Genomic DNA, 24,674 nt, shown 5'->3' with positions numbered 1-24,674 from the left:
TAAATTATCTGAGAAAACATTCACTCACATTTTGATAAAGTAACTTTAACTCTTGGTAATTTAGTAAAATTACTTTTCAAAAAAAAAAAAAATTCCACAACAACAACCAATAATACCACCTACCCTCTCCCACGTCTTCTTCCAAAATTTTTCATTTTGCTGTGTTGCCCTCAAAATATCTGGGGGTGCTGAACACCCCAAGTCAAAGAAGTAGAAGATTAAAGAGATAGAAATGATGGGGAAAATAGATTCCCTCCCTATTTCTAGAAAAATACAACATGCCTTTTTTCATTGAAGGAGTCTTGAATTGTGTTTAATGTTATTGATATGAAATTTAAAACAGCTAAAAAAAATGGTTTCTTCAAAACATGTCATTAAATAGATGTTTTAAAAAATCAATGACAAACTAGTAAAAATCCTTTTATTTTTTTCGATGTCTTCACTGACTTAAAGACACAAAAAACATTGTCATGGCTTTTTCACAACCAAAAGTTAATATTCAGAGAGCAATGTAATAAATCAGCTGTCAGTATCAAAGAAACAATATCACATTTTATGAAGTTCTTTAACCAAATATATAACATTCATTTCTTGAAATAAGTTTAAAACAAGATTATTAGGAATAATCACTTATCATTAATCAAGTGAAAATTGATCTGGTTTATATACAATATATTCAATTTCCTTATAAAAAATATAGTTAACTGGGTAATTTACAGAAATAAAAAAACTTATTCAAATCAAAGAGATTATGAAAGTTATAAATTACTCTTATACCATTCCATTACATAGGTTTTTCTTTTGGTGGAGGGCTTTTTTTTTTTTCTCTTGCTTCAGAGGAATGCCTGCTCTTAGTATTACTTCAATTGTACAAAATGCCACTTGTCCACTGAAAGGAAGAACAACTTTATTATTCATAGAAAAGATCAAAAAAAAAAAAAAAAAAGAGAAAATCTAGATACATCCTCATGTTACTTAAGCATATTTTACATTTGCAGTTTGTGAAAAAAACTTGAACTAGTCATGCTGCAATAAAATATTTAAAGCTTTAGCATGGACATCAGGTTCACCATTAGTTAAACAACCATTAAGAGAACTTTGCAAAAAGGATATTGAATGAATATGGGAGGGGGAACAGCAAGGCTCATTTGAAAGGCTGAAGAAAATCTTGCAAGATTTACTTGTATTAAAGTATTACGATGTGAATGCTCCAGTGGTATTATCAGTTGATGCTAATCAACATTCTGTAAGCACTGTCTTAATGCAAGAAGATTGTCCAATGGCATATGCAGCTAAAGCTTTCGCCAAACCCACTTTCGACTACTCCCAAATAGAGAAAGAAGCATGTGCCATAAAATTTGGATGTATGAGATTTCATCAATACGTATGGGTTGTAAACACCTTACTGTTGAAACTAGTCACAAACCACTTGTTTCTATCTCAAAGAAACCCTTGCATTGTGCTCTGCCACGCCTCAAAAGAATCATGTTATGTTTGTTCATGACATATAGACTGGAAGTAATGTATAAGAAGGGCACTGAAATGTTTATAGCTGACACATTAAGCCAAGATACCCAATGTAAAAACAACTCGGATACATCTGAACTGCAAATGGAAGTTCATATCATAGTCCCGATGACTAACGCCCCGAACTAAAGAGCTAAAACAAGCAATAAAAACGATGAAGAATTATCACAGCTATCGGAAGTAATTTTAAAAGGCTGGCCCGATAACATTAACAAGATTCCGCAGTGTCTCAAGAAGTATTGGACTTTTAAAGACGAATTCTCTTACTATGAAAGAATTATATTCAGAGGGGATCATGTAGTTATACCCAGTAAGCTTAAAGATACAACACTGAAAACGATCCATCTGGAACATTTGGGAATAGAATACTCTCTGAATAGAGCAAGAGAAAATGTCTATTGGCTTGGCATGACCAAGATGTAACTGAATATTTCAGGCAATGTGAAGTGTGCCAACGATGCCAAAGAAATAACCTGGAAGAACCAATTCTTTTCAACAAAATACCCGAGAGACCATGGAAAATTGTAGCCACAGATGTATTTTACCTCAACAAGAAAAATTATCTTATAATAGCAGATAGCTATTCTGGCTATTTTGATTTTTGTGTTCTGGGGAGTATCGTCATCTACAGTAGTTAAGACCATGAAGCATTGGTTTTCCAATCACGGTGTTTCAGAAATTTTGTGCTCAGATTCTGGCACTCAATTGATATCAGAGGAGTTTTATAAATTTGCTGAAGACTGAAATTTTCAAATTTAGTCCAGAAACTCTTTAGTCTAGAAACAGGTCTTTATTCCAGAACACAAGAGGTCAAATGGTCTGGCAGAGAGATATGTTCAAGAAGTCAAGAGCCTTATTTTAAAGTGCTCTGCTGATGGCTCGGACGTATATTTGGCATTGTTAAATAACAGAAATACACCTTGAAAAAATCTTTGATCTCCAGCCCAAAGGCTAATGGGACGAAGAACAAAAGGAACCCTTCTGATTAGCCGAAACCTCTTGATGCCCAGAATAATCAAAAATGGTCCAGAGAACTTAAGAGCATTAAGATTGGGCTACAAAATATATAGGGATAGAGGATCTAAGCCTAAGAAGCCTATTAATATTGGAGAGAAAGTGTGGTTTCGCAAAAGACACCGAGATTAGAGATCAGCTGAAGTGATTGCCCCAGCTTCGGGACCAAGATCTTTCATCATAAGAACTCCCGAGGGTGCAACATACAGACGAAATTCGTGATTTCTTCGACATAACACTGTCAAAGATGAGAATCCACCTACAACCGATTCAACCGGAGCAAACTCCCAGAAGTAGTGATGATCAGAATAAAGAAAGAATTCTTCAGCTGCCTCACAGTGAAATGGATAAGTCAGATGCTGTACAGGATGAGTGTTAAACAGTGGTTGAAAATCATCAGACTCTCCTTCTACTTCTCCTGTAACCCGCAGCCTTACTAGCCCTAAGGACGTGATTAGTACACACAAATCAGCTCATATCACTCGCTCAGGAAGACTGATTAAAAAACCTATTAAACTTGACTTGTAAATACAGAAATATTCTTCTAAATGTAAACATTGTAGACATTAAGTTTTGTCTATTTGAAAGTAACTAATTTCAGGAAATCATATATATGTTATAGTAAAAGTAAGTTTTTTCTTATTTTTTTCAAAAAAGGGGGATGTCATATTAACTGTAACCTTAATCCCCATCGTTATTAGTATTCAGCTGTTGGCAAAACTGTGCCATTATAAGCTTTATTATAAGAATTGCTAAACATATGTCTTACAGTTTACGCTAATAAACCGTTCTAAGTGTTCTATGAGTTGCTACTTTCAAGTAAACCCATTTGATACATAAACGTTACACATACTAAAGAGGGATATTCTGTATCAACAGTGAATATGATCATGATCTACATGGGTAATTTTCATACCGCAAAGCACTGTAAGTCACAGCTATGTTGTTTTCTTAATTTAAGGGGGAAAACCAGTTTAGACGGATCAAAAAATCTTTTTTTTTTTTTTTGATGTCATAAAATGCTAGTAGACCTATTCAAGGATATGTTGCCAAAATTTCAATCCAAAATTCTGTTTAGTTCTAATGCAATGAGCACTTAAAAACTGGAGATTCAAAAATGTTCACAGCAGTTTTTTCCAATCTCCTTTTTCTCAAAACTTTTTTTCAACTGTTGTGCATCCCAGCACAAAATGTTATAGGCCAATCATTCTGAAATTTTGTGCAAATATTCTTTATTCAATTACATTCTATATCAACTTAATTCTAGGATGATATTATTATTTTAAAAAAAATAATAATAATGCAAAAACTTTAAACAAAAATGGTGGAAAAAGTGAATTTGGTGATCAAACACCTCAAAAGCATGATTTTTTTTTTTTTTTATAACCAGAATTAGGTTCATATTCTGAGGAAATATGTTGTTAAAGATAAAAAAAAAAAATTGTAATGATTACAGATAAAAATTGTGACTTCATGAATGTACACCAGCAAAAAGCTCTGATCCGTGGACATCAGCTTCTAACTTCTCTATTTCTGGCAGAAATAACTTCAAAAAATTACAAAGTGTACTTTAAAATATGAATAATATATCATCTAAGTTTGAACAAATTCCAATTATCCTGTCGCTATTTTAAAAATGCAGAAAATACACTAAAATTTCTGCCTTCTAAACGGGTTCCCCTCTCCCATTTAGCGAAAGATGTGACAAAGTGAAAACCATAGTTCCAAAGTTTAAAAATTCAAAAGTTCAATGTTTCTTTTTGGCATCTTGCTTAAATTTCCAACCAAAAGTATTCGAGTTGAAAGCAAAGGATTGCTACTAGTAGTACAACAAAATATTGAAAGAAATCCTAAACTGAAATTTTTGAATATAAGTAACATTTAACACTAGAAAGACGGCGTTTTGCGTATACCTAGAAAGACGAGCAGCGGTCACTTTGACCGCCATACTTAAAAGATTGGAAATTTCCTCCTTTCGGGATTTTTAACCATAGAAAAGATTTGTTTCATCATATCAGAGTTTAATTTAGCAATTTAATCGTAATATAGTCTGCAAATAAGTCTCAGATAGCTTTTTTTTAATTTTATGTTCGATCAAGTGAAATACACATGCTTTACACAATTGGCATTAAGAAAGAGCAAATTTGTACAAAAAAGAGAAAATTTTTTTAGCATGTAATAGCTAACAAGTAATATAATCAACCATACATGTGTTTGGTTTAAAAAATATCTTAATATCGCAAGATACCGTACATTACTACCTTTTACAGTATTTCAAAATACTTATGTTATCACATCGCCTGTATGTTAGCCATTAACATTTTTTTTTTTTGGCAATTAGAACAAATGCTCGTAGTTTTATTTCCGCGTAATTTAATTTCACACCATTTTAATCTTTTTCCTGTGGTAGATACTTATTTATATGCAGCGAAATTGACCAGTGGAGGTGACTTGGAGGAAATTGGAGAAATAGGAGTTCTGTTTTTGAAATTGTCCCCCTTTTTTTTCGGCGTCGGTCCCTTTTCCCTTTTTCTTTCACTACTTTTTATATTTTGAGCGTCAATTTTTATTAGCGAGGTTTTTTCTGATTCTAACTCAGAAGAACAATCCTTTTCTGCAGATCTTGACTCCGAAAAATAGTCGCAATAATCTCATGAAAGCAAACTATTCTCATCGCTAGGAATATATTTCTCTTCAGACAAGTCAGACTGTTCATTCGAACCATAATCTGTTTTAGATGTGCAGCAGTTTCAGGAGTTAATTATCCTATAATTTTTGCTTGTCGTCAACGGTTCTTCTCAATATCATGAAGATAATTATGTGACTGAGAACTTCATTATCACCGAAGAAAATAAACATCAATACTTCAAACAAAGCACATGTTTTGTGCACAAAAGAATTCCAGCAAACATGTTTGGAATTTATCTCTGTTTATATTTAATTCTTTTTAGACCCAAAGTAATTTCACGTGTCCAGTCACATGCTTTTCAAATTTACCTTTCTCAACTTTGCCCCTGTGCAGATAACAGAAAACTGAAACTATGCAACCAGCAGGTGTTTCGCATTTTCCTAACAGTTCAAAGAATTAAACCTCACCAGCAGGTACTACTCAAGCTCAAAAGAACATTACTCACCCTGACAACTAACAATAGTCCATAGTACAAACAACTGATAAGAGAAAAAAGAAGAAAACGGGTGCATAAAGAAAGGTTCCCTTAAGCGGTCAAAATGACCGTAGTCAGTCTTTCTAGGTATAAACATTTATAGCGACTATAATAATAATCCTAGAGGGAAAAAATTACTGTTGTAAGATCTTAATAAATAGTTAGGAAAAGTCAATGAAGGAAAAAGAATTTGAAAATTAAACGCAGCAAATATGAGCATTTGAAAATCGTTTGCGGTCAAAATGACCGCTTCCGTCTTTCTAGTGTTAAACAAAAGATTCCAGATCCCTGGAATTTATTTTTGTACTAGTAATATTTCACAAAATTGGAAAACTTACCAATAGTATCTATGTCCTCTGCTGGTCCTGGTTCTTCCGTTTGCTGAAGAGCAGTCAAAGCGTCAACAACATTTATTCTGTAAGGGCTATCTTCAATTGCTACACAGGCACTGAAAATATGCATTAAATTATGGGTTAAAACAGGATACAAAGTATATCATTTTTTAAACAACATCATGGTTTAAAAGAAGGGTTCTTAACCATGGGGTGCACCTCTCTGCTTCCCTAGGGGACATAGAAGAATTTCAAGGGAGGCATGAATGCATTCTAAAAATAAAGTAAAAATGACTATAATTTAATCAATTTTAAGATCACATGTAAATATTTTCAACATTATCCCCTTTTTTGCAATTTTTAGTATATTTTTTGCCCCCTTATCCTTGTGAATCTGTATTTGCAGCATTAGCAGGCATAAAGTCAAAATATTGAGTAAGGATCAACATTAAAAGTGACCTGAGGTCAAAAATGAAACTTTTCACAAAAAATATGAACTCACACATTTCTGAACATGAACACATTTATCACATTTTATTTGTTCTAAGTTTTGTAAAATGCTTATTTTCATGAGAATAAATGCGGAGAAATGATCACAATCCCCCCCCCCCCATTTTTAGAAAGTAGATGATATAGGGCACTTGTAACAGACAAGGGTCCAGTAAAAGAAAGGCATAAGTTGGAATGAAATAATAAGAATTTTTAGATGTTTAAAATTGATGTTGCTGTGGCTGATGAATACAGTGCAACCAACTAGTGTAATCAGAGTGAATTTTGTGAGCCAGTTGGCATTTACAAGGCAGTGGTGGAAGGTTATGAACAGCCACCACGAGGTCAGCTGGTGTTTCATGTTCATTTTGACTTAATAAGACTTTAGTTTGAAAAACAAAGAACTTTTGCACATTTTGCAGATAAAAAGGAATTTTATCCATTACTCATCATTTCCTCATCCCATCTATAAGTGGGTATCATCAGATTTTTTCAAAATCGAGCAAATAAAAAAAAAAATTTACTAATTCAGAGGATCCAGAAGCAGCCAAACGTTAGATGAGATGTAGTAGCATGAGAGAAAAATAATTTAAAAAGTTTAAATACATTAAAAGGCTCAGAAAATTGAGTTAACCTGAGAGTGATGTCCTAAACATATATGTTACTGGTGCCATTACCCTACTTGTTAGCACAGGGGTTCTCAAACTTTTCTGCTTGCGGCATTCTTTGAAGAATTACAATTTTTCCCGGCACCCTAGTACTGCTGCATTCTAGTCTCCGGTATTTGGAGTTAAGTGCATAAGTGTACCAAATAAGGCTACTCTAAGGTTCAAAACCTAATAACCAGTTGATGAACAACTCTTTCCCACAAAAGTCAGATGCAAGTTTATGCAATAAATGCCAAATAAACCTGACAAGTTTGGGATAAAATTCTGGATTGCCGCAAATACTGACACAAAGTACATAGTGAATGGCTTTCCATATGTGGGTAAAGATAAGAATCGTAATAAAAATTAGAATCTTTGTGAATATGTTGTTCTGAATTTAATCAAACTGTTTGAAAACAAAAGAAGAAATGTCACAATGGACAATTATTTTACAACTCTGAACCTAGCAAAAATTTTAAAAGAAAAAAAGACAAGCTTAGTTGGGACAGTAAAACGAAATCGTAGCAAAGTGCCTACAATTGTAAAAAAAATTAAAACACTCTTGCATGAAACAACATTACTAAAGTACAATGACATCACCAAGACAGTTTATGAAGGGAAGCAAAAGAAAAATGTCATACTACTTAGCTCATTGCATCCAACTGTTCATATTGACACTAATAATAAGAAAATGTTACCACAGACAGTATCATTTTATGACTCTACAAAATGTGGTATGGATGTCGAAGACCAAATGCCTCAAAAGTACACCAAAAAGCTGGGTCTAGGAGAAAGCCTGTTCACATCTTTTACAGTATCCTCGACCTTGTGGGAATAAATTCTTGGATTTTTTATAAACAAGTCACAGGAAAGAACATTTCAAGGAAAGAGCTTTATTCAGCAGCTCGTCGAAGAACTGAGAGCAACATACATTTCACCAAAATGTATAACCACACTGACATCTGGATCCGAAAAAAATATGTCAGTAGTTCCAAAAAGAGTTGCATTGTCATGTCCCAAAATCCAATAATAAAACTGTTGACAACTGTTTTGAATGTAAAAAAAACAATATGTGGCAAGTGGACTAAGTGTATTGTTACAAATCCTGTAAATAGTAATTATTGTAGTAACGTAACCTGTAAATAATTTCCCGTAATGAATATACAACCCCTTAACATATGGCTAAAGTATACAACCCCCTATTCTTTTTATTTTCATTGATAAAATTTGATAACGGTCTACGCATTTCTCGAAGCAGAAAGAATGTTGTAGAAAATTCTTGGATGTTTATAAAAGCCGTTAGCGATGGATAAACGGGGAGTTTCGATTCAGATTTCGAACTGTGAGTGTGTATTAGCTCTGTTTATAGCGAGGCATTTCGCTGTGTTGTTTTCGTATTTGGAAGTAAATACGTGTGTAAACGTTGAGTTTACGGTGTTGTGTGATAATTGCTTTATTGCTGATGAATAATTTAGCAGTTGTTGGCGATCTTTCCTGTACATAGTGTAAATAAATTTCCTGTGTTTTTATCAAGAACTGTGTTTTCATTTCAAGAAAGTGGAAGTCGCACCGAATCCGTTACAGTATAAAAAGGAGCTGTGCTAATTGCATGTAATACATAAAGAATGTATCCATATTGTTGGTATGAGCTTTGTCATTTTAATTTAAACATTTTTTGTAGATTTATTCATAAAAAATAAGCAAGCAATGTAATGTAAATAAACCACAGAATGTTTCCTTCTTCCTAAAATTACAGAATTTTCTTTAAAATATTAATATTTCTAACATGCACTAAAAAATTAACACTACAAAGTGAAATGAATAAATGATTAAAGTTAATGAGGCAGAATTTTATATCTTACTATTGTATTGTATAATAGTATTACTCTTTTTCATCAAAAATATTTTTTTAACCTGTTTCTAAACATCAAGGAACCCATTTTAAGCTTTGGGTCAAATTGACCCCTGCTCGCAGTTTCAGGTATACGGAAATGTCTGTGGTTCTAGTGTTACATAGAAATTCTTCAAAAAAAAAAAAAAAAAATTACATGAACATAAAGAAGAGAAAAACTGCTTACCAATTCAACCCATTTGCATCTGTTTCATTATTTATTAATTTCTGCCAAAACCTATGAGTTTCTTCAATTACTTTTTCAGCAAATTCCTAAAATTTGAAAAATAATGAAATTTACACAAACTGGTCAATCTTACTGATTTTCACTAATAAAACAACATACACACATAAATGTATGAGCAATATTGTACACAATGAACGGTTAATATCATTTGTACAAGCTTCCCTATTAAAAGTATCTTTATTAACAACTTGTACTTTTAAAGTGTTGATCAAATTTTAGTCATTTGTTAAAGCATTATGAAAACAATGAAAGTGGTGGTGTTTTGAAAAATGACTGATTCCATTGTAAGATTATTTGTATTAAAATAAAAATTAAATTTAAATAAAAACAACATTTCAGATTTTAAAACAATACAGCAACATTTCGCTTGGTTTTAACAAGACTTGGAGTCAATTACGAGGGCATGTAATCGATTACAATTACAAGCACAAAATAAGGGTAATTATGCTTATAATTAAAGCCCTCTGACAAAAAGTAATAAGGATTACAGCAACGATTGGTTTATGTAGAAAATTAGAGACGCACCGAGTAGCACTTTGGCCGAGTAGCCGAGTACTCGACCTTTCACTACTCGGCCGAGTTACCAAGTACCAATTATGTTTTAAGAAGAACCACCGACACACATGTGATGAATTTTGAATTTATTGGAATAGTAGTATAGACCTTGTCCATATAATAGTTTTTAATACTAAATTCCTGCTGAAATTTAATTACGCATTACATAAACAATTTTGTTTGTGTCAAAAATTTTACAAAAAAATTATTTCTAAAATTAAAAATAAATAAATAAAAGGTATGATTAATCAAGTTGAAATTAAAACAAATTACAGTAAAATCCCTCTAATGCGGACACTAACAGGACAATTTTTTTGTCCGCAACAGAGAGGTGTCCGCAGGACAAGGGTTTAATAATGTTATTTGCATTGGAACTGGGGAATTAAAAATTGTCTGCATAAGAGGGGTGTCCATTAGGAGGGGTTTCCCTGTATACCAATCAATTATAGTTCTAGTCCGCCAAACATAAATAATTTTTAAAAGCAGATAAAACAAAAGTTCGGGAACACTGCAGACATGTGTTTCTGACCCCCCCCCCCCCCTCGTTACAAGGAACATCTTTTTCAGTACATAACATGTGAGCTAAAGAATGTAAAGACATACGACAAAAAAATCCGACTTTTGTCGGATGCCTTTAAATCTACGAGCTCCCATTTTGTGCATTGAAAAAGAAATTCCTTGTAACGCCAAAACACATGTCTGCAGTGTTCCTGCACCGTGCTTTTAACATTGTTTTATTTCCTTTTATTTTTTAAGCAAAGGTATTTTTATATTTTTTATAACTAATTTTTGTTTGTAGCAAAAATCCATTTTTAATATAAAAATTCCATATTTTCTATACTTACCTTTTTTGCATAATTTTTAATAAAATAAGTTTTATTAATTTTGGGGACGTTAAAATAAAGATTTATTCCATTAAAGCATTACAAACTTCATTTTTCTCAAAATTTAAATTTGACTTATAAATTTTAATTGTAAATGATTGCAGAATATAATGCTTGCCTTTTTTTATAAATTTTAGTATATGTCTTGGACAATATTCAATTTTTTGCAACTACTCAGTATTGGCCGAGTATCTGATCAGAATTTGGCCGAGTACAGAGTACTCGGTACGTCTCTATAAAAAATGTAATAGATTATGATTATAATATGCCGATTATGATTTTGATTATGGACTCTTAATTTATATATATATATATATATATATATATATATATATATATATATATCGCTCGGTTGATAGTTGAATATTATAGAGATAATTGCAACTACCATGTAGTATTAACTTAAAGAATATTTATTAATTCATTTATTTTGAACTATGGCGCTGTTGCAGGAAAGGAACAATATATGAAAGATAAAAAAACTTCTTGATAATTTAAAGTGCGTACATTATATAAAGGTACAGGCACTTCCTTATTCAAATGTATACATATGCGTATTGTTTTTCACCGAATTGTAAGTTATTATTTTACCACTGCAGTAGTTCTGCCCTAGCCCAGCCTTAAGGGCGATAACTTACTGCTCAACACTGGGGGCCAAGTCTGGGGAATATGGTGGATGAGGAACCAATTCATAGCTTAATTCAAGCAATTTTGTGGTTGCAATTGCAGATGCATGAGCTGGAGCGTTATCGTGATGGAACAGCACTTTTTTCTTGGTCAAATGGGGTCGTTTTTCTCTTAATTTTGCATTAAAACTGTCTAATAAATTAGCATAATACTGTCCTGTGATTGTTTTTCTTTTTTCAAGGTAGTCAATGTGGATTATGCCCTTTGAATCCCAGAAAACTGAAGCCATAACCTTGCCGGCCGATGGAACTGTCTTTGCCTTTTTCGGAGCAGTTTCCGTAGAAGAAGTCCACTGTTTTGACTGTTCCACTGTTTTGACTGTAATGTATCCAAGTTTCATCCATGGTCACATAACATCGCAAAAATTCACTTGGATTACGCTGGAATTTGTCTAAACACTGTTTTGACATTGTTACACGATTCCGTTTTGATCCACTGTCAGCAAACGCGGCACCCATCTTGCTGATAACTTTTTCATGCACAAATGTTCGTGCAAAATGTTGCATACACGTTCAGATGATATGTTTACCATATTAACTATCTCACGCACTTTCACACGGCAGTCTTCTAGCACAATGTCATGGATTTTGTCGATCATTTCTTCGTTTGTGACTTCAATTGGACGTCCAGAACGTTCTGCATCTGTTGTGCTCGTACGGCCACAACGAAATTCCGTAAACCACTTGTGAATCATACCATGTCATGGAGCAGACTCACAATAATATTTTTTCAACTTTTGTTCTGTTTCGGAAATTGTTTTTCCGCGCAAAAAGTAATGCTTAATCAACACGCGAAATTCTTTTTTCTCCATAACGAAATAAAAATAGTCTGTTTTCTTCCGATGCCAATAAAACACAACAAAATTTTAATATCGTCTGTAAATTTCACGGGTATTGCCAAATATAACTATAAATCATAATTAAATTGCATTTTGGTATTTGTTTTGATTTTTTCCTTCAAAAGTCACGGACTTATCAAACCGCCCTCGTATTTCAGCATTGCATTCTCAACTATTCAGTATAACATCAGTCAATTTAATACGCAGCTATTTAAAAAAATAGAACCTTGTATATGGTTCTTTATGCAGCATTGTAGACATTAAGTTTTGTCTATTTGAAAGTAACTAATTTCAGGAAATCATATATATGTTATAGTAAAAGTAAGTTTTTTCTTATTTTTTTCAAAAAAGGGGGATGTCATATTAACTGTAACCTTAATCCCCATCGTTATTAGTATTCAGCTGTTGGCAAAACTGTGCCATTATAAGCTTTATTATAAGAATTGCTAAACATATGTCTTACAGTTTACGCTAATAAACCGTTCTAAGTGTTCTATGAGTTGCTACTTTCAAGTAAACCCATTTGATACATAAACGTTACACATACTAAAGAGGGATATTCTGTATCAACAGTGAATATGATCATGATCTACATGGGTAATTTTCATACCGCAAAGCACTGTAAGTCACAGCTATGTTGTTTTCTTAATTTAAGGGGGAAAACCAGTTTAGACGGATCAAAAAATCTTTTTTTTTTTTTTTGATGTCATAAAATGCTAGTATGGACTCTTAATTTATATATATATATATATATATATATATATATATATATATATATATATATCGCTCGGTTGATAGTTGAATATTATAGAGATAATTGCAACTACCATGTAGTATTAACTTAAAGAATATTTATTAATTCATTTATTTTGAACTATGGCGCTGTTGCAGGAAAGGAACAATATATGAAAGATAAAAAAACTTCTTGATAATTTAAAGTGCGTACATTATATAAAGGTACAGGCACTTCCTTATTCAAATGTATACATATGCGTATTGTTTTTCACCGAATTGTAAGTTATTATTTTACCACTGCAGTAGTTCTGCCCTAGCCCAGCCTTAAGGGCGATAACTTACTGCTCAACACTGGGGGCCAAGTCTGGGGAATATGGTGGATGAGGAACCAATTCATAGCTTAATTCAAGCAATTTTGTGGTTGCAATTGCAGATGCATGAGCTGGAGCGTTATCGTGATGGAACAGCACTTTTTTCTTGGTCAAATGGGGTCGTTTTTCTCTTAATTTTGCATTAAAACTGTCTAATAAATTAGCATAATACTGTCCTGTGATTGTTTTTCTTTTTTCAAGGTAGTCAATGTGGATTATGCCCTTTGAATCCCAGAAAACTGAAGCCATAACCTTGCCGGCCGATGGAACTGTCTTTGCCTTTTTCGGAGCAGTTTCCGTAGAAGAAGTCCACTGTTTTGACTGTTCCACTGTTTTGACTGTAATGTATCCAAGTTTCATCCATGGTCACATAACATCGCAAAAATTCACTTGGATTACGCTGGAATTTGTCTAAACACTGTTTTGACATTGTTACACGATTCCGTTTTGATCCACTGTCAGCAAACGCGGCACCCATCTTGCTGATAACTTTTTCATGCACAAATGTTCGTGCAAAATGTTGCATACACGTTCAGATGATATGTTTACCATATTAACTATCTCACGCACTTTCACACGGCAGTCTTCTAGCACAATGTCATGGATTTTGTCGATCATTTCTTCGTTTGTGACTTCAATTGGACGTCCAGAACGTTCTGCATCTGTTGTGCTCGTACGGCCACAACGAAATTCCGTAAACCACTTGTGAATCATACCATGTCATGGAGCAGACTCACAATAATATTTTTTCAACTTTTGTTCTGTTTCGGAAATTGTTTTTCCGCGCAAAAAGTAATGCTTAATCAACACGCGAAATTCTTTTTTCTCCATAACGAAATAAAAATAGTCTGTTTTCTTCCGATGCCAATAAAACACAACAAAATTTTAATATCGTCTGTAAATTTCACGGGTATTGCCAAATATAACTATAAATCATAATTAAATTGCATTTTGGTATTTGTTTTGATTTTTTCCTTCAAAAGTCACGGACTTATCAAACCGCCCTCGTATTTCAGCATTGCATTCTCAACTATTCAGTATAACATCAGTCAATTTAATACGCAGCTATTTAAAAAAATAGAACCTTGTATATGGTTCTTTATGCAGCAAAACCACAATGTAATAAAATAGGCAGAAAGTAAATAAAAGATATGGAACTTAACAATTGAAAATTTAAAAGAAATAATTAAATGCATTTAAGTGTAATTAATGCTTTAAAGGCGTCTGTTTTCTTTCTCATTCTTTGAAAAGTGAAAACATTTCCAACAATACTAAACAGTCATTGAACTGGTGCAGATGACTCAGAAATTGTAAAATACTTCGGTAGTATTATTTTTAGCAAAAGGGTACATATGAGTGTTAGACATGTGCTTTGATTTCATTTTTGAATCAATCCCTTACTAAAGCAATTGCACTTTTACAAGTACTAAATGGTTTCAGCTTAGCATTCATTAAAAAAATAAGACCATAATACGTTTTGCTATGATTTTCACTTTTTAGTCTTTTTTTTTTTTTTTTTTTTTTTGCATAAATGAGTATTTTATAATAATACTTATACACCAAAGTTTTAATACAGCAGTGAAGTGCATTATTCTCACTTTGAAAAATTATAATAAAAAAGATAAATTAAATTTCAAAATTTGTTAAAATAATTCATTAATACAATAAAACAAAAACAAATTTTATAAAATCTACCAGTGCTAACTTTTTCTCTCATAAACTTATTAACTAAAGATAATATCAGCTGTAAACATATTACACATAAATATAAGATGAAACTATGCAAGAAGTTATTTTGAAAACGTACAAAAAAATCTTATTCATCAGGATTTAGATTAGATGTCATGTAGCAAAAAATAAAGGCAATATATATACAGTAAAACCCCTCCTAACGGACACCCCTCAAGCGCAGACACCCCTCTTATGCCGAAAATTTTCAATCTCCCCGATTCCAATGCAAATAACATTATTCAACTCTAGTCCCTGCGGACACCCATCTATTGTGGACAAAAAAATTTGTCCTGTTAGTGTCCGCATTAGAGCAGTTTTACTGTATAAGGGTGTTTAAAGAATCACTGAAACACAAATGCTAATTCACTTTTCTTTTGACAAAATCTTTTCTCAGTCATTCACTATTTTCTCATGAAAATATAAAAAAAAACGCGTTTTTTGTTGCGCAAAATTTAATTGTACTTTTGATATCATAGTACTTCTGCTAAAATATGGTTTTGATGGTGACAATGTATTTCACCTGTTCGCCTAACATTGACAGATGAAAAGGGAAATTGATGGGTGACCAATTCTAAGGACTTGGGAAGACGTTCCCAAGCGCCATTGAGACGTTCCAGTCAAAAGCACCCACAGGGTATTAATTGTACTAACCACTTAAGATAGGTCTTGATTTATGACTCTCATTTGCAAACAGGAACGAGCACTGAATAGCTTGAAGTTGCTTTTTATCTTACTTTTGAACTAGGTTATCTTTCCATTCAATAGTAAAAGGGCGGCTTACATTTTTTTCACTTTCAGAAAGTCAGGATTACACGATTACAAAGAGAAAAAAAAAACGATTTATTTTACCTTGATTACAGTTACGATTACGCATGAAAAGCCTGATTATGATTACGATTACGGGAGTATCCCATCAAAAGATTACAATTACACAAAAACGTAATTGATTACAGTCGCATCCCGACTTACGCGAGGGATGCGTTCCAAGATTCCTTGCGTAAGTCGGAATTTCGCATTGTGGAAAAAATGTTGTGTACATGATTTTTTTTATTGAAATACCCAATCATTGTAGACATTTAAGCACCTTTTAAACTGTTTTGACCATTGTTTAACTATACATGAACGTTTCTTACATAAAAAGCTGAATTTCTACCGATTTTTAAAAAAATTGCATTATTCAACATAAAACACTATTACATGCACAAAATCAATGATCAATAGGAGAGAGCGGCATAAAAATAAAACTACAGTACGTACAGTATGTAGTAATAACAAAGCACTGCACTGTAAGAGTACTATACAGTAGATACAATAAGTTAAATTTATAACTTAAAATTTGAAGATGATGATTTAACCTCGCGCAATTTGATCGTCATTCTAATCTATTTTTAAATACAGTAGCTTCGCGTTTACTTTTCTAACATTTACATCTATGGTGAAAACCCTCTGGGACCCCCTGGACTTATAGGGATTGCCTTCTCTTTTGGACTTTCAATTATACGTATGAAAGATTCACCCATACCCAATTGACGTGCTACTTTCGACCCACTTTTTAGTTGTTCAAGCGTATCAAGAATCTTTCCCTTTTCTTAAATCGTCGCAAAATTACACTTTTTGTTTCCATCATCAAACTTTAGATGAGACAGTGAGCCTTGATGCCACAATATTTCACCATCTTTCATATTTAGAATTATTAAATGATAAATGAGGAGTGGTGGTACATGCAAACTAACAATGCTATGTTTATAGTGCGGTATGTGGAAACTTGCACAGTCAGTGGTGCTGATAAGATGAAAGTACATCCACGAATTTTTGTTTAGTAGTCAATAACAAAGTCGAAACTTTACATCACATTCCTTTCCAAATATTTTCGTGTTGAGAGCGAGAAATTCACTTTAGCTCTAAAATTTGTTGCTCCTGAAAAACTCGCATTATAGCCATTTCGCGTAAGTCGGATTGCGTTATAGCAGGAGTCGACTGTACTCAGATTACGATTACTAATCGACGATTACTCCAAGTCTGGAACCATTCATTTTATAAGGGTGCGTCCACACTTTTTGATTAGGGTCCTTGTTTTGTCTACTCATCATTTTATGAATCTAAAATTAGCATTGTAACAGATATTTTGAAATGACATATTTTTGTAAATTGAAAATATGCAATTTCAAGAGTTTAAATTTACATTTATCACATAAAAAATGAATTACCATGCCATAGTTAAAAGTAAAGCACGGAAAGATTAAAATGTATTGAAAACAATAATTAGATATAATAGAGCAAAGAATCAACGACACAAGATGCTCAGGACCATGAAAATTCTGGATATCTAAATTTCCCTGTTTTCTGAATCCCTACAAAATGCTGTATGCAGATTGTTTATAAAACCTACATTATCATAATAAATAATAACATTTAAAATATGAAGTAAATACTTCAAAAATGCTTATAAATTTCAAAATATTAAAAAGTATTAAAAGTAAAAACCATTTAAAATTCTTTGAATTTAAAAATTCACAACCTCCCTCCCCCCTCCCCCTCTTAAAAAAGACATGTTTTCACCGCAATATTTAATGAGAAATGTGTTTATGAGAGTTAATGGGCAAATTCTTATATTAGTGAACAAAAGGAGCTTGTTCTTGCAATGTTTTTTTCTCTCTCAGTCTCTCTTTCTTTGAAAAAGTTTTTTTTTTTTTTTTTTTGTGCATTTGCTTTTACAATATTTGTTAATTGTTGTATGGCAATAAAGGAAAATCAATAAAAAGCTGCTTTAAGTTCTTGTTGCCTAATTACTGTCTTTCATTTAACGATTCATTTGCAAATTCTTCATCATAAAAATGTTGTACAGAAACTTAAGGATGATCATAAATAATTAAACTAGATATATACCCTATTTTTAGGTTCTCCATTAAAGGCAAATTTATTCTCTGGATTTCCTGCAGGCATTTTATAAATTCTGAACCATTCGTGTGTAGCCTGGAGGAAAAAATGAATATTTATTAGATGATATGAAAGTTCCTTAATACTTAAAAGAATCCAAATATGTTTTAGAAATGCAAGTGCACAGTAAAATTCTCACCCTTAAGAATCCAGGCATATGTTTCTCAACATCTTCAATGTCTAAAATTGTTTAAAGCAAGATATAATCACAAAGAATTATAATGTTACATTGAGTTTCATTGAACATAAGTCAAGAACATACCGTTAAGCTCCTCTGCCAAGGGATCATTTATGTCAATCGCAATCAATTTCCAATCTGTTTCACCTGCCAAATCCAAAAAATGTTATGCAAATGTGTAAAATGATGCAGAATGCAAAAATTAGCTTACTTTTATTTTAGTATTTTGTATCAACATAACTAAACATGCAAAATGTTTTGTACGCCTCAATAGGAAGTAATTATACTGTTTGTGGATCACAGTTCATCTATTAATTAGTCACTGCTCAGTCCTCAGCATAAAATTATTTAGTTCTTTGCCCCATTTGCTTCAAACAGTATAAGCTAGTAAATTATCTTTTAATGTTATTATAAAACACAGACTATAGTTAGTAATTGAATTGTGATGAATCTTATTTAGTTTTGTAATCAGTCCCTTCCCCTCCTTTTCTTTAATGCAAGAATCTGTCGACTAGGGGCTTGGTGAAAAAATACTATTTCTTGATTTAAATTCAATTTGTTTTTATTAGATGTTACTATACCATTTCATTTTATTTCAGGACTCTTATTTGTAAATAGAATCTTCAATAGTGATGGCAGCAATTTATACATATAAAACAGTGGTGGACAACTTTTTTTGGAGCAAGGGCGCAACTCCTATTAAAATGTATCTTGAGGGCTAGAACACACTTTTTTTTCAAAAAAAAACATGGGAAAATATGGAGAAGGAAAGCACATTTAAAACCAATAATTTGTTATCAGATGCTTATTTTATTGAATGCATGTTTTCAGAAATCCATTTCTGAATATTTGGCTCTGAATTTGACTTTGTCTCTTGACCTTTGTCACTTGCCTCGCAGGCAAGATGTGGCCTACGGACAATAGGTGGTTAGTAGGACACCAATGATACAAAGCATCATGATATTAAATGTTTTTAAAAAAATCCTTACAGAAATTTAAATCTTGTTGAATATCATTTACAATAAACAATATTTACACTCAAAGTAAGTTACATTAATTCAATAATTTACAATAGGGTACTTTGAATAAATATATCATGCAATTAATTTTGTCATTTTGTATTACATATACATAAATATTTCATGTTAATGTTTGAGATTTTTTATTTAACAAATTAATATACTGTTAAGTAAAAAAATGTGGCAGTATTTTTTTTAGTGTATATTTAGCAGATTAAGAATTTTCCATTCGATGATTTAACTATTTATTTCAAGTTCTTTTTAACTATTTATTTAAGGGAGAAAACTAATTAAATTACCACGTTTATCAATAAAATTTACTTAGGTAAATAAAAGTTAAACAAAGAAATCTTGCCTTCATCAATTAGAGCCATAACACCTAAAATTTTAACCTGAAGAACTTCTCCTCTTTTAGCTACCTGCATATAAAAAATAATAATAATTTAAGTTAATATTGTATTTCAGTCACTCAAAATAGTTATATTTTTAAAAATCAGATATAACACTCACCCTAAAACCAATTTCACAAACATCAATAGGATCATTATCACCTTTGCATCCTGTAGCTTCATCAGTATTATTTGGATCTTCCCAGGTCTATAAAAGTTTATAAAATCTTTTTTATATTTTTGAGCAAATATTATTTTACATTAACTAACAAATCACATAAATTTTAGTGATGTTTATAAATAAATTCATAAGATAAAAAACCAAGTTGCATGATAATGTAAATGTATTATAAATTAAAATTCTGTAGTTAGTACTTGAAACCCCCCAAGCAGAATTCTACTAAATTTGCGATATACATCGCAGAACAGATACATGAGCTGCAGAACATTTCTGTTCAAATGTGAGAGGAAAACTCAAACAAATTTTCTGCAGAAATTCTAGATTTCTGTGAAATTTAAGCAGAAACTGCAGATCTTCTGCATATGTTTCAACACGAGACAAAATTTTGCAAAAATTCTGCAGATTTCTTTAAATTAGAAGAAAATTTGAAACTCTAAAAAATTTTCCTCTTTGGATACGAAAAGATCACATTGATTGCTTGTGTATACAATGCTTGAAGTACTTGCAGAACAAATTGGTCCAATGAGTTTACGTTGCAGAACATCGTCAAGTATTCTGCTTTGGGGCTTGAAACTCAGTTCTATGACTAAATAATAATTGAGCGATCATGTCTTTTAAGCACTGCATGTTGGCCTGAGTTATATAAATGAAGGACTCAGGGCAAGAATGTGATATGCCACATGATATGAATTTTTCAGAAGGCAAATTTCCCACTAAAAAAAAATATTTGTAGAATTTTTCAAAGGTATTACGGTAAAACCCCTCCTAATGGACACCCCTCTTATGTGGACAATTTTCAATTCCCCAGTTCCAATGCAAATAACATTATCAAACATCTGTAATGCAGATACCTCTCTATTGGGGACAAAAAAAATTGTCCCATTAGTGTCTGCATTAGAGGGATTTTACTGTATCAGTGCCAAATTTAGACTTAACAGGACCCTAAGCTATTTCAGGTATGGGGTCACTTTTGTAGTTTGAACAATGTTTCTCTCAGTGGTGTACGAGGCAATTTTTTATTTTCCCCCTTTAATATGCTTGTCTTTTTCCTCTGATACACGCAGCAATACTTTTACTTTTTTGATCATGTTTCAATGTGTCCTTTTTGGAGGGGGAATGGTATCAATAGATTGACTCAAGACTCTCCTTTATGTGGAGTAGAACATCCTATATTGTAGGTTGCCCGGGGGTTTCTCCCCCAGAGTAAATTTTGAAAAATAGATATAAAATTCTGCATTTGGAAACTTTAGAAGATGTAGTTAGAATTCAGGGATGAAAACAGCCCAAAGTCAAAAAAGAGGAAAAATTGTGAAACTTAAAATTTGAATACGAGCATATTTTTTACATTATGCGAAATTATATTGATACCGCACTGTTTTTTAAATATTAATAGATAAATGTTTTTTGTTTTTTTACTAGTAGAAATGCTAACAAATGAATAAATAGAGTAAGCTTGCATTTATTTAAGATTTTAACAGAAATATCAATTCCATTTACCACTTTCAATTTCCCATAGCCCACAAATCAGGTGAAATTAAAACTTTAAAATGTGACATCTAATGCTATAAAACTTCCATATAATTAAACATTTAATACAAGCTGAATCACTGAACACTATAATTACAAAATGACATTATCAGTATGGCTAACCTTGGAGAAACAATTTGAGGTGCATTTTGAAATTTTGTGGAGCAGCTGGGTATATTCTATAAAAATCATTAAAAAACTAAACCCAATCTAAAACTTTTTGAGCTTTGATGGTCATTTTAGCACTAGAATAAAAATGATTATTTTTAAATTGATAAAAAAGTTTGAAACACTATGTCATGATTTGAGAACATAAGCATCTTTTACTTCCTATATTTACATGTCTGTCATAATAAAATAGCACAGTATAATTAAAATAAATTTGAATTTATTAAGATCTTCAAGAGCTATATCTTTGGTAAGCCTGATAAGCATTAAAACTAGATTTGAAGAATGATTTTGCCTTAAATTAACTCGGATGGAACAGGATAAACATTTTTGAATGGGCATGGCAGTCTTCATAAAAAAAAAATATAATATAAAAAGGGTTGAAAATATTAGTCTACAAAAAGGTATTAATGTCTAAGCAGTAGAATGGCATAGCAGATACAAATGAGAGAGTGTTACAGAAGCGGATGCAATCGGATTTCAAAAGCTACCATCTAACGATTGCACCCAACACCGCCACTCTCCATCATTTCCCCCTCCACTCCTTTCACCCTCTTCACCAACAGCAAAAAGTACTTCTTTCTACTCAAGAAAGAACATGTGCCTCAGCAAGAATCCTGATGGGAAGGCAGTGGCGGATCATGCGATTTTGGGGCCCCAGGCGCAATCTATCTGGAGGCCCCCTTTAATTGACACAACGAAAGTGATATGGTTTCCTATATTTACAATGCAAAAAAAATTTTTTTTTTTTGAATCAACAAGCTTGGAGGTGGGGGGGATTATTCTTATTTAAAAAGAAAAAACAACGACATTTCTGACAAAAAAAGTTTACTGCAAAAAATTTTGTCTTTGTTTTTTGGTAATTTAGGTAGTGCAGGGTGTGAGATCCGAACCCCAATTTCAGACCATCTAGCAAAATCCCAGCTTTCCCCTGCTTTTCAATGCACATCATTCAGGGGCGCAACCAGAGAGAAAAAAAAATCTTAGAGGCGGGAGTTTAGTTCATTTGGCCAGAAAAAAAGAGAGAGGAGAAAGAGAACCTTTAATTGGATAGGCAAAATAAGGAGAAAGGGGGGTCCGGGTGTTCTCCCCCGGGAAAAATTTTAAACTCGTCGTTTTAAAAACGCAGTTTTAGACTTTCTTTGATGATGTTAGGGGGCACACAGGTGTAGCTGCAGGCAGGTCCGGATCTGCGCACCCGCAGACCCCGTAGTGCGGGGGTGCACCTGGTCTTTTTACGGCCCAAGAAATTGAAGAAAAAACTGAAAAAATCTAGCACTCTAAGACTTATTAACGTTACAAATATACACTGCACTGTTATAACCAGGGGTTCCAGACGAGTGAAAATATTCCCTCTAAGGTGAAAGCATAGTGCCTGAAGGTGCAATGCAAGCTGGAAAATAGAGCAGAGGAGCCGAAACAGCATGCAATCACAAAAAAAGACTCATTGCGCATGCGCTTTTGCCTTAGACATACATTCAACCACCTCAATATGGCGGACAAATGATGATTGCGTTTGTGTGTCTTTCACATTGAATGAAGTACACTATTGGATTTAAACACAATTTTTCTTGGATTAATTATCCGAAATTACAAGTAAGTACAGCTTTTGATCACTTTGTAGCTTTTAGGGCTTTCAAACATAGTTAAGTGGTTAAAAGCATTTATTACTTTTCAGTTACCGTTACTGTCTTTTAGTTTCCGTTATCCGTTACTATCGTGAAATTTCCATCATTCAAAACGCTACTAAAAATATCTGTCATTATTTTCTTGAGTACTCGATAAGCAGTTTTTATTAATCACCAAAAAAAAAAAGCTATGAGATATCAATAATCAACAAGTGAGAATCTTAATAAAAATGATTCTTGTGCTACGTAGATTATAACAGAAAGCTAGCGAAAAAAAAATCTCTCTCAGTCCAGCTTTTTTTTTTTTTTTGGCTTTTTCATTCAAGTGTTAGAATCATTTCCTGTTAGCGGTTAATGTCTGGATAGCGTTATAAATTTCTTTTGGTTTTTTAACTATTGAAAAACTTCATGTGCATTTTATTTTGTTACTCTTGATTAACGTTTATGAAACGATTTTGTTTTCCGTAACTTTAATATCCCTGACTATTTTTGGCTCTTCATGTAAATAATCCATAAGTACAGCTATGCTTCATTTTCGGAATGCGTCAAGGTTTTAGTAAATGTATAATTTCTCACATTATTTAAATAATTACTCGTCTTCAAATTATAACGATTTGTGACAGATCTTTGATACCAAGTAAAGGGGTAGATATTTATTGTTTTATTAATTCTTAACATTACTTTTTGCAAAAAAAAAAAAAAACTCGTCAGAACTCTGAATTTTTCACATGTTTTTAACGGGCCCAGAGTTATTATTAATATTATTTATTTTATGAATTTTTAAGAAAACGATAAAGATTTCACTGGTTCGCAAAGTTTTTCATTTGCTTTTACCGCGCCCGTGAGTCAAAAGAGGTTGAGAAACACTGAGTTAGAGCAATGAGCACTTCTTAACTATGTTGAAAAACTGAAATATGATCAAATGCTGTAATTACATGTTTTAATCATTTCCAGTATCGAGTTCAATGTGAAAAATGTCCAAAACGAAGAATATCATAAATCAAAACAAAACTTTAAAAAAACCACAACTGTATTCGAAAACGCACACAATACGGGGGAGGGGGGGAGGAGGATCTATAGTAAGGGTGCCATTTCTCTCTCCAAAGGTTCCTTTTTTTCACTCCGGCTGTCTATTTTTTAAAACGTGCCTGTTTTTCACCCTATTTCGAGGTGCGATTTTGGCTCCGTATTGGGTGTCGCTGGTAAACAAGCGTTTCTCTCCAGAAAGGTGCCGAATGCATCCTGTAGTTTTAAGTGTGCTGGCCTCTGAGGCCCTACAAGTTTTGTTGTAGGGGGTCCGAAATTCATAGATCCGGTCCTGGGTGTAGGGGTCTCAGCGGAAAGTTGTTGAAATTGAAGTCCTAAAAACACGATTATAGGTTATATTTATTGACATTAGGGTAAGGGATGGAGCTCAGGGACTGCCTTTAATCGATTTTTTTTTCAAAACAATAGATTGAGATCAATTCCTCCTCCCCCCCCCCTTCCCAATTTTCGAAACTGTATAGTTTCAAAAATACAACAGTAGACAAACT

The 24,674-nt window shown here is 32.6% G+C and overlaps 1 protein-coding gene across 1 annotated transcript in view; it reads right to left on the bottom strand.

The window, feature by feature from the left end:
• Nucleotides 1-410: 410 nt before the first annotated feature.
• The window catches only part of LOC129225645 (uncharacterized), a 46,963-nt gene continuing 22,699 nt past the window's right edge, over nt 411-24,674 (bottom strand). The window contains exons 4-11 of the mRNA XM_054860113.1: nt 19,757-19,843; nt 19,602-19,665; nt 18,312-18,374; nt 18,189-18,229; nt 17,999-18,085; nt 9,252-9,337; nt 6,044-6,153; nt 411-889 (exon numbers count right to left, since the gene is read on the bottom strand). Coding sequence (XP_054716088.1) covers nt 858-889; nt 6,044-6,153; nt 9,252-9,337; nt 17,999-18,085; nt 18,189-18,229; nt 18,312-18,374; nt 19,602-19,665; nt 19,757-19,843 — 570 coding nt within the window. The 3' untranslated portion in view covers nt 411-857. The remainder of the gene's footprint in view (nt 890-6,043; nt 6,154-9,251; nt 9,338-17,998; nt 18,086-18,188; nt 18,230-18,311; nt 18,375-19,601; nt 19,666-19,756; nt 19,844-24,674) is intronic.

Source organism: Uloborus diversus, chromosome 7 (genome assembly GCF_026930045.1).
Source record: "Uloborus diversus isolate 005 chromosome 7, Udiv.v.3.1, whole genome shotgun sequence".
In the NCBI taxonomy this organism is placed as follows: domain Eukaryota; kingdom Metazoa; phylum Arthropoda; class Arachnida; order Araneae; family Uloboridae; genus Uloborus; species Uloborus diversus.
Note: the sequence above shows the minus strand (reverse complement) of the source record. Positions and strands in the feature narration are given on the sequence as shown.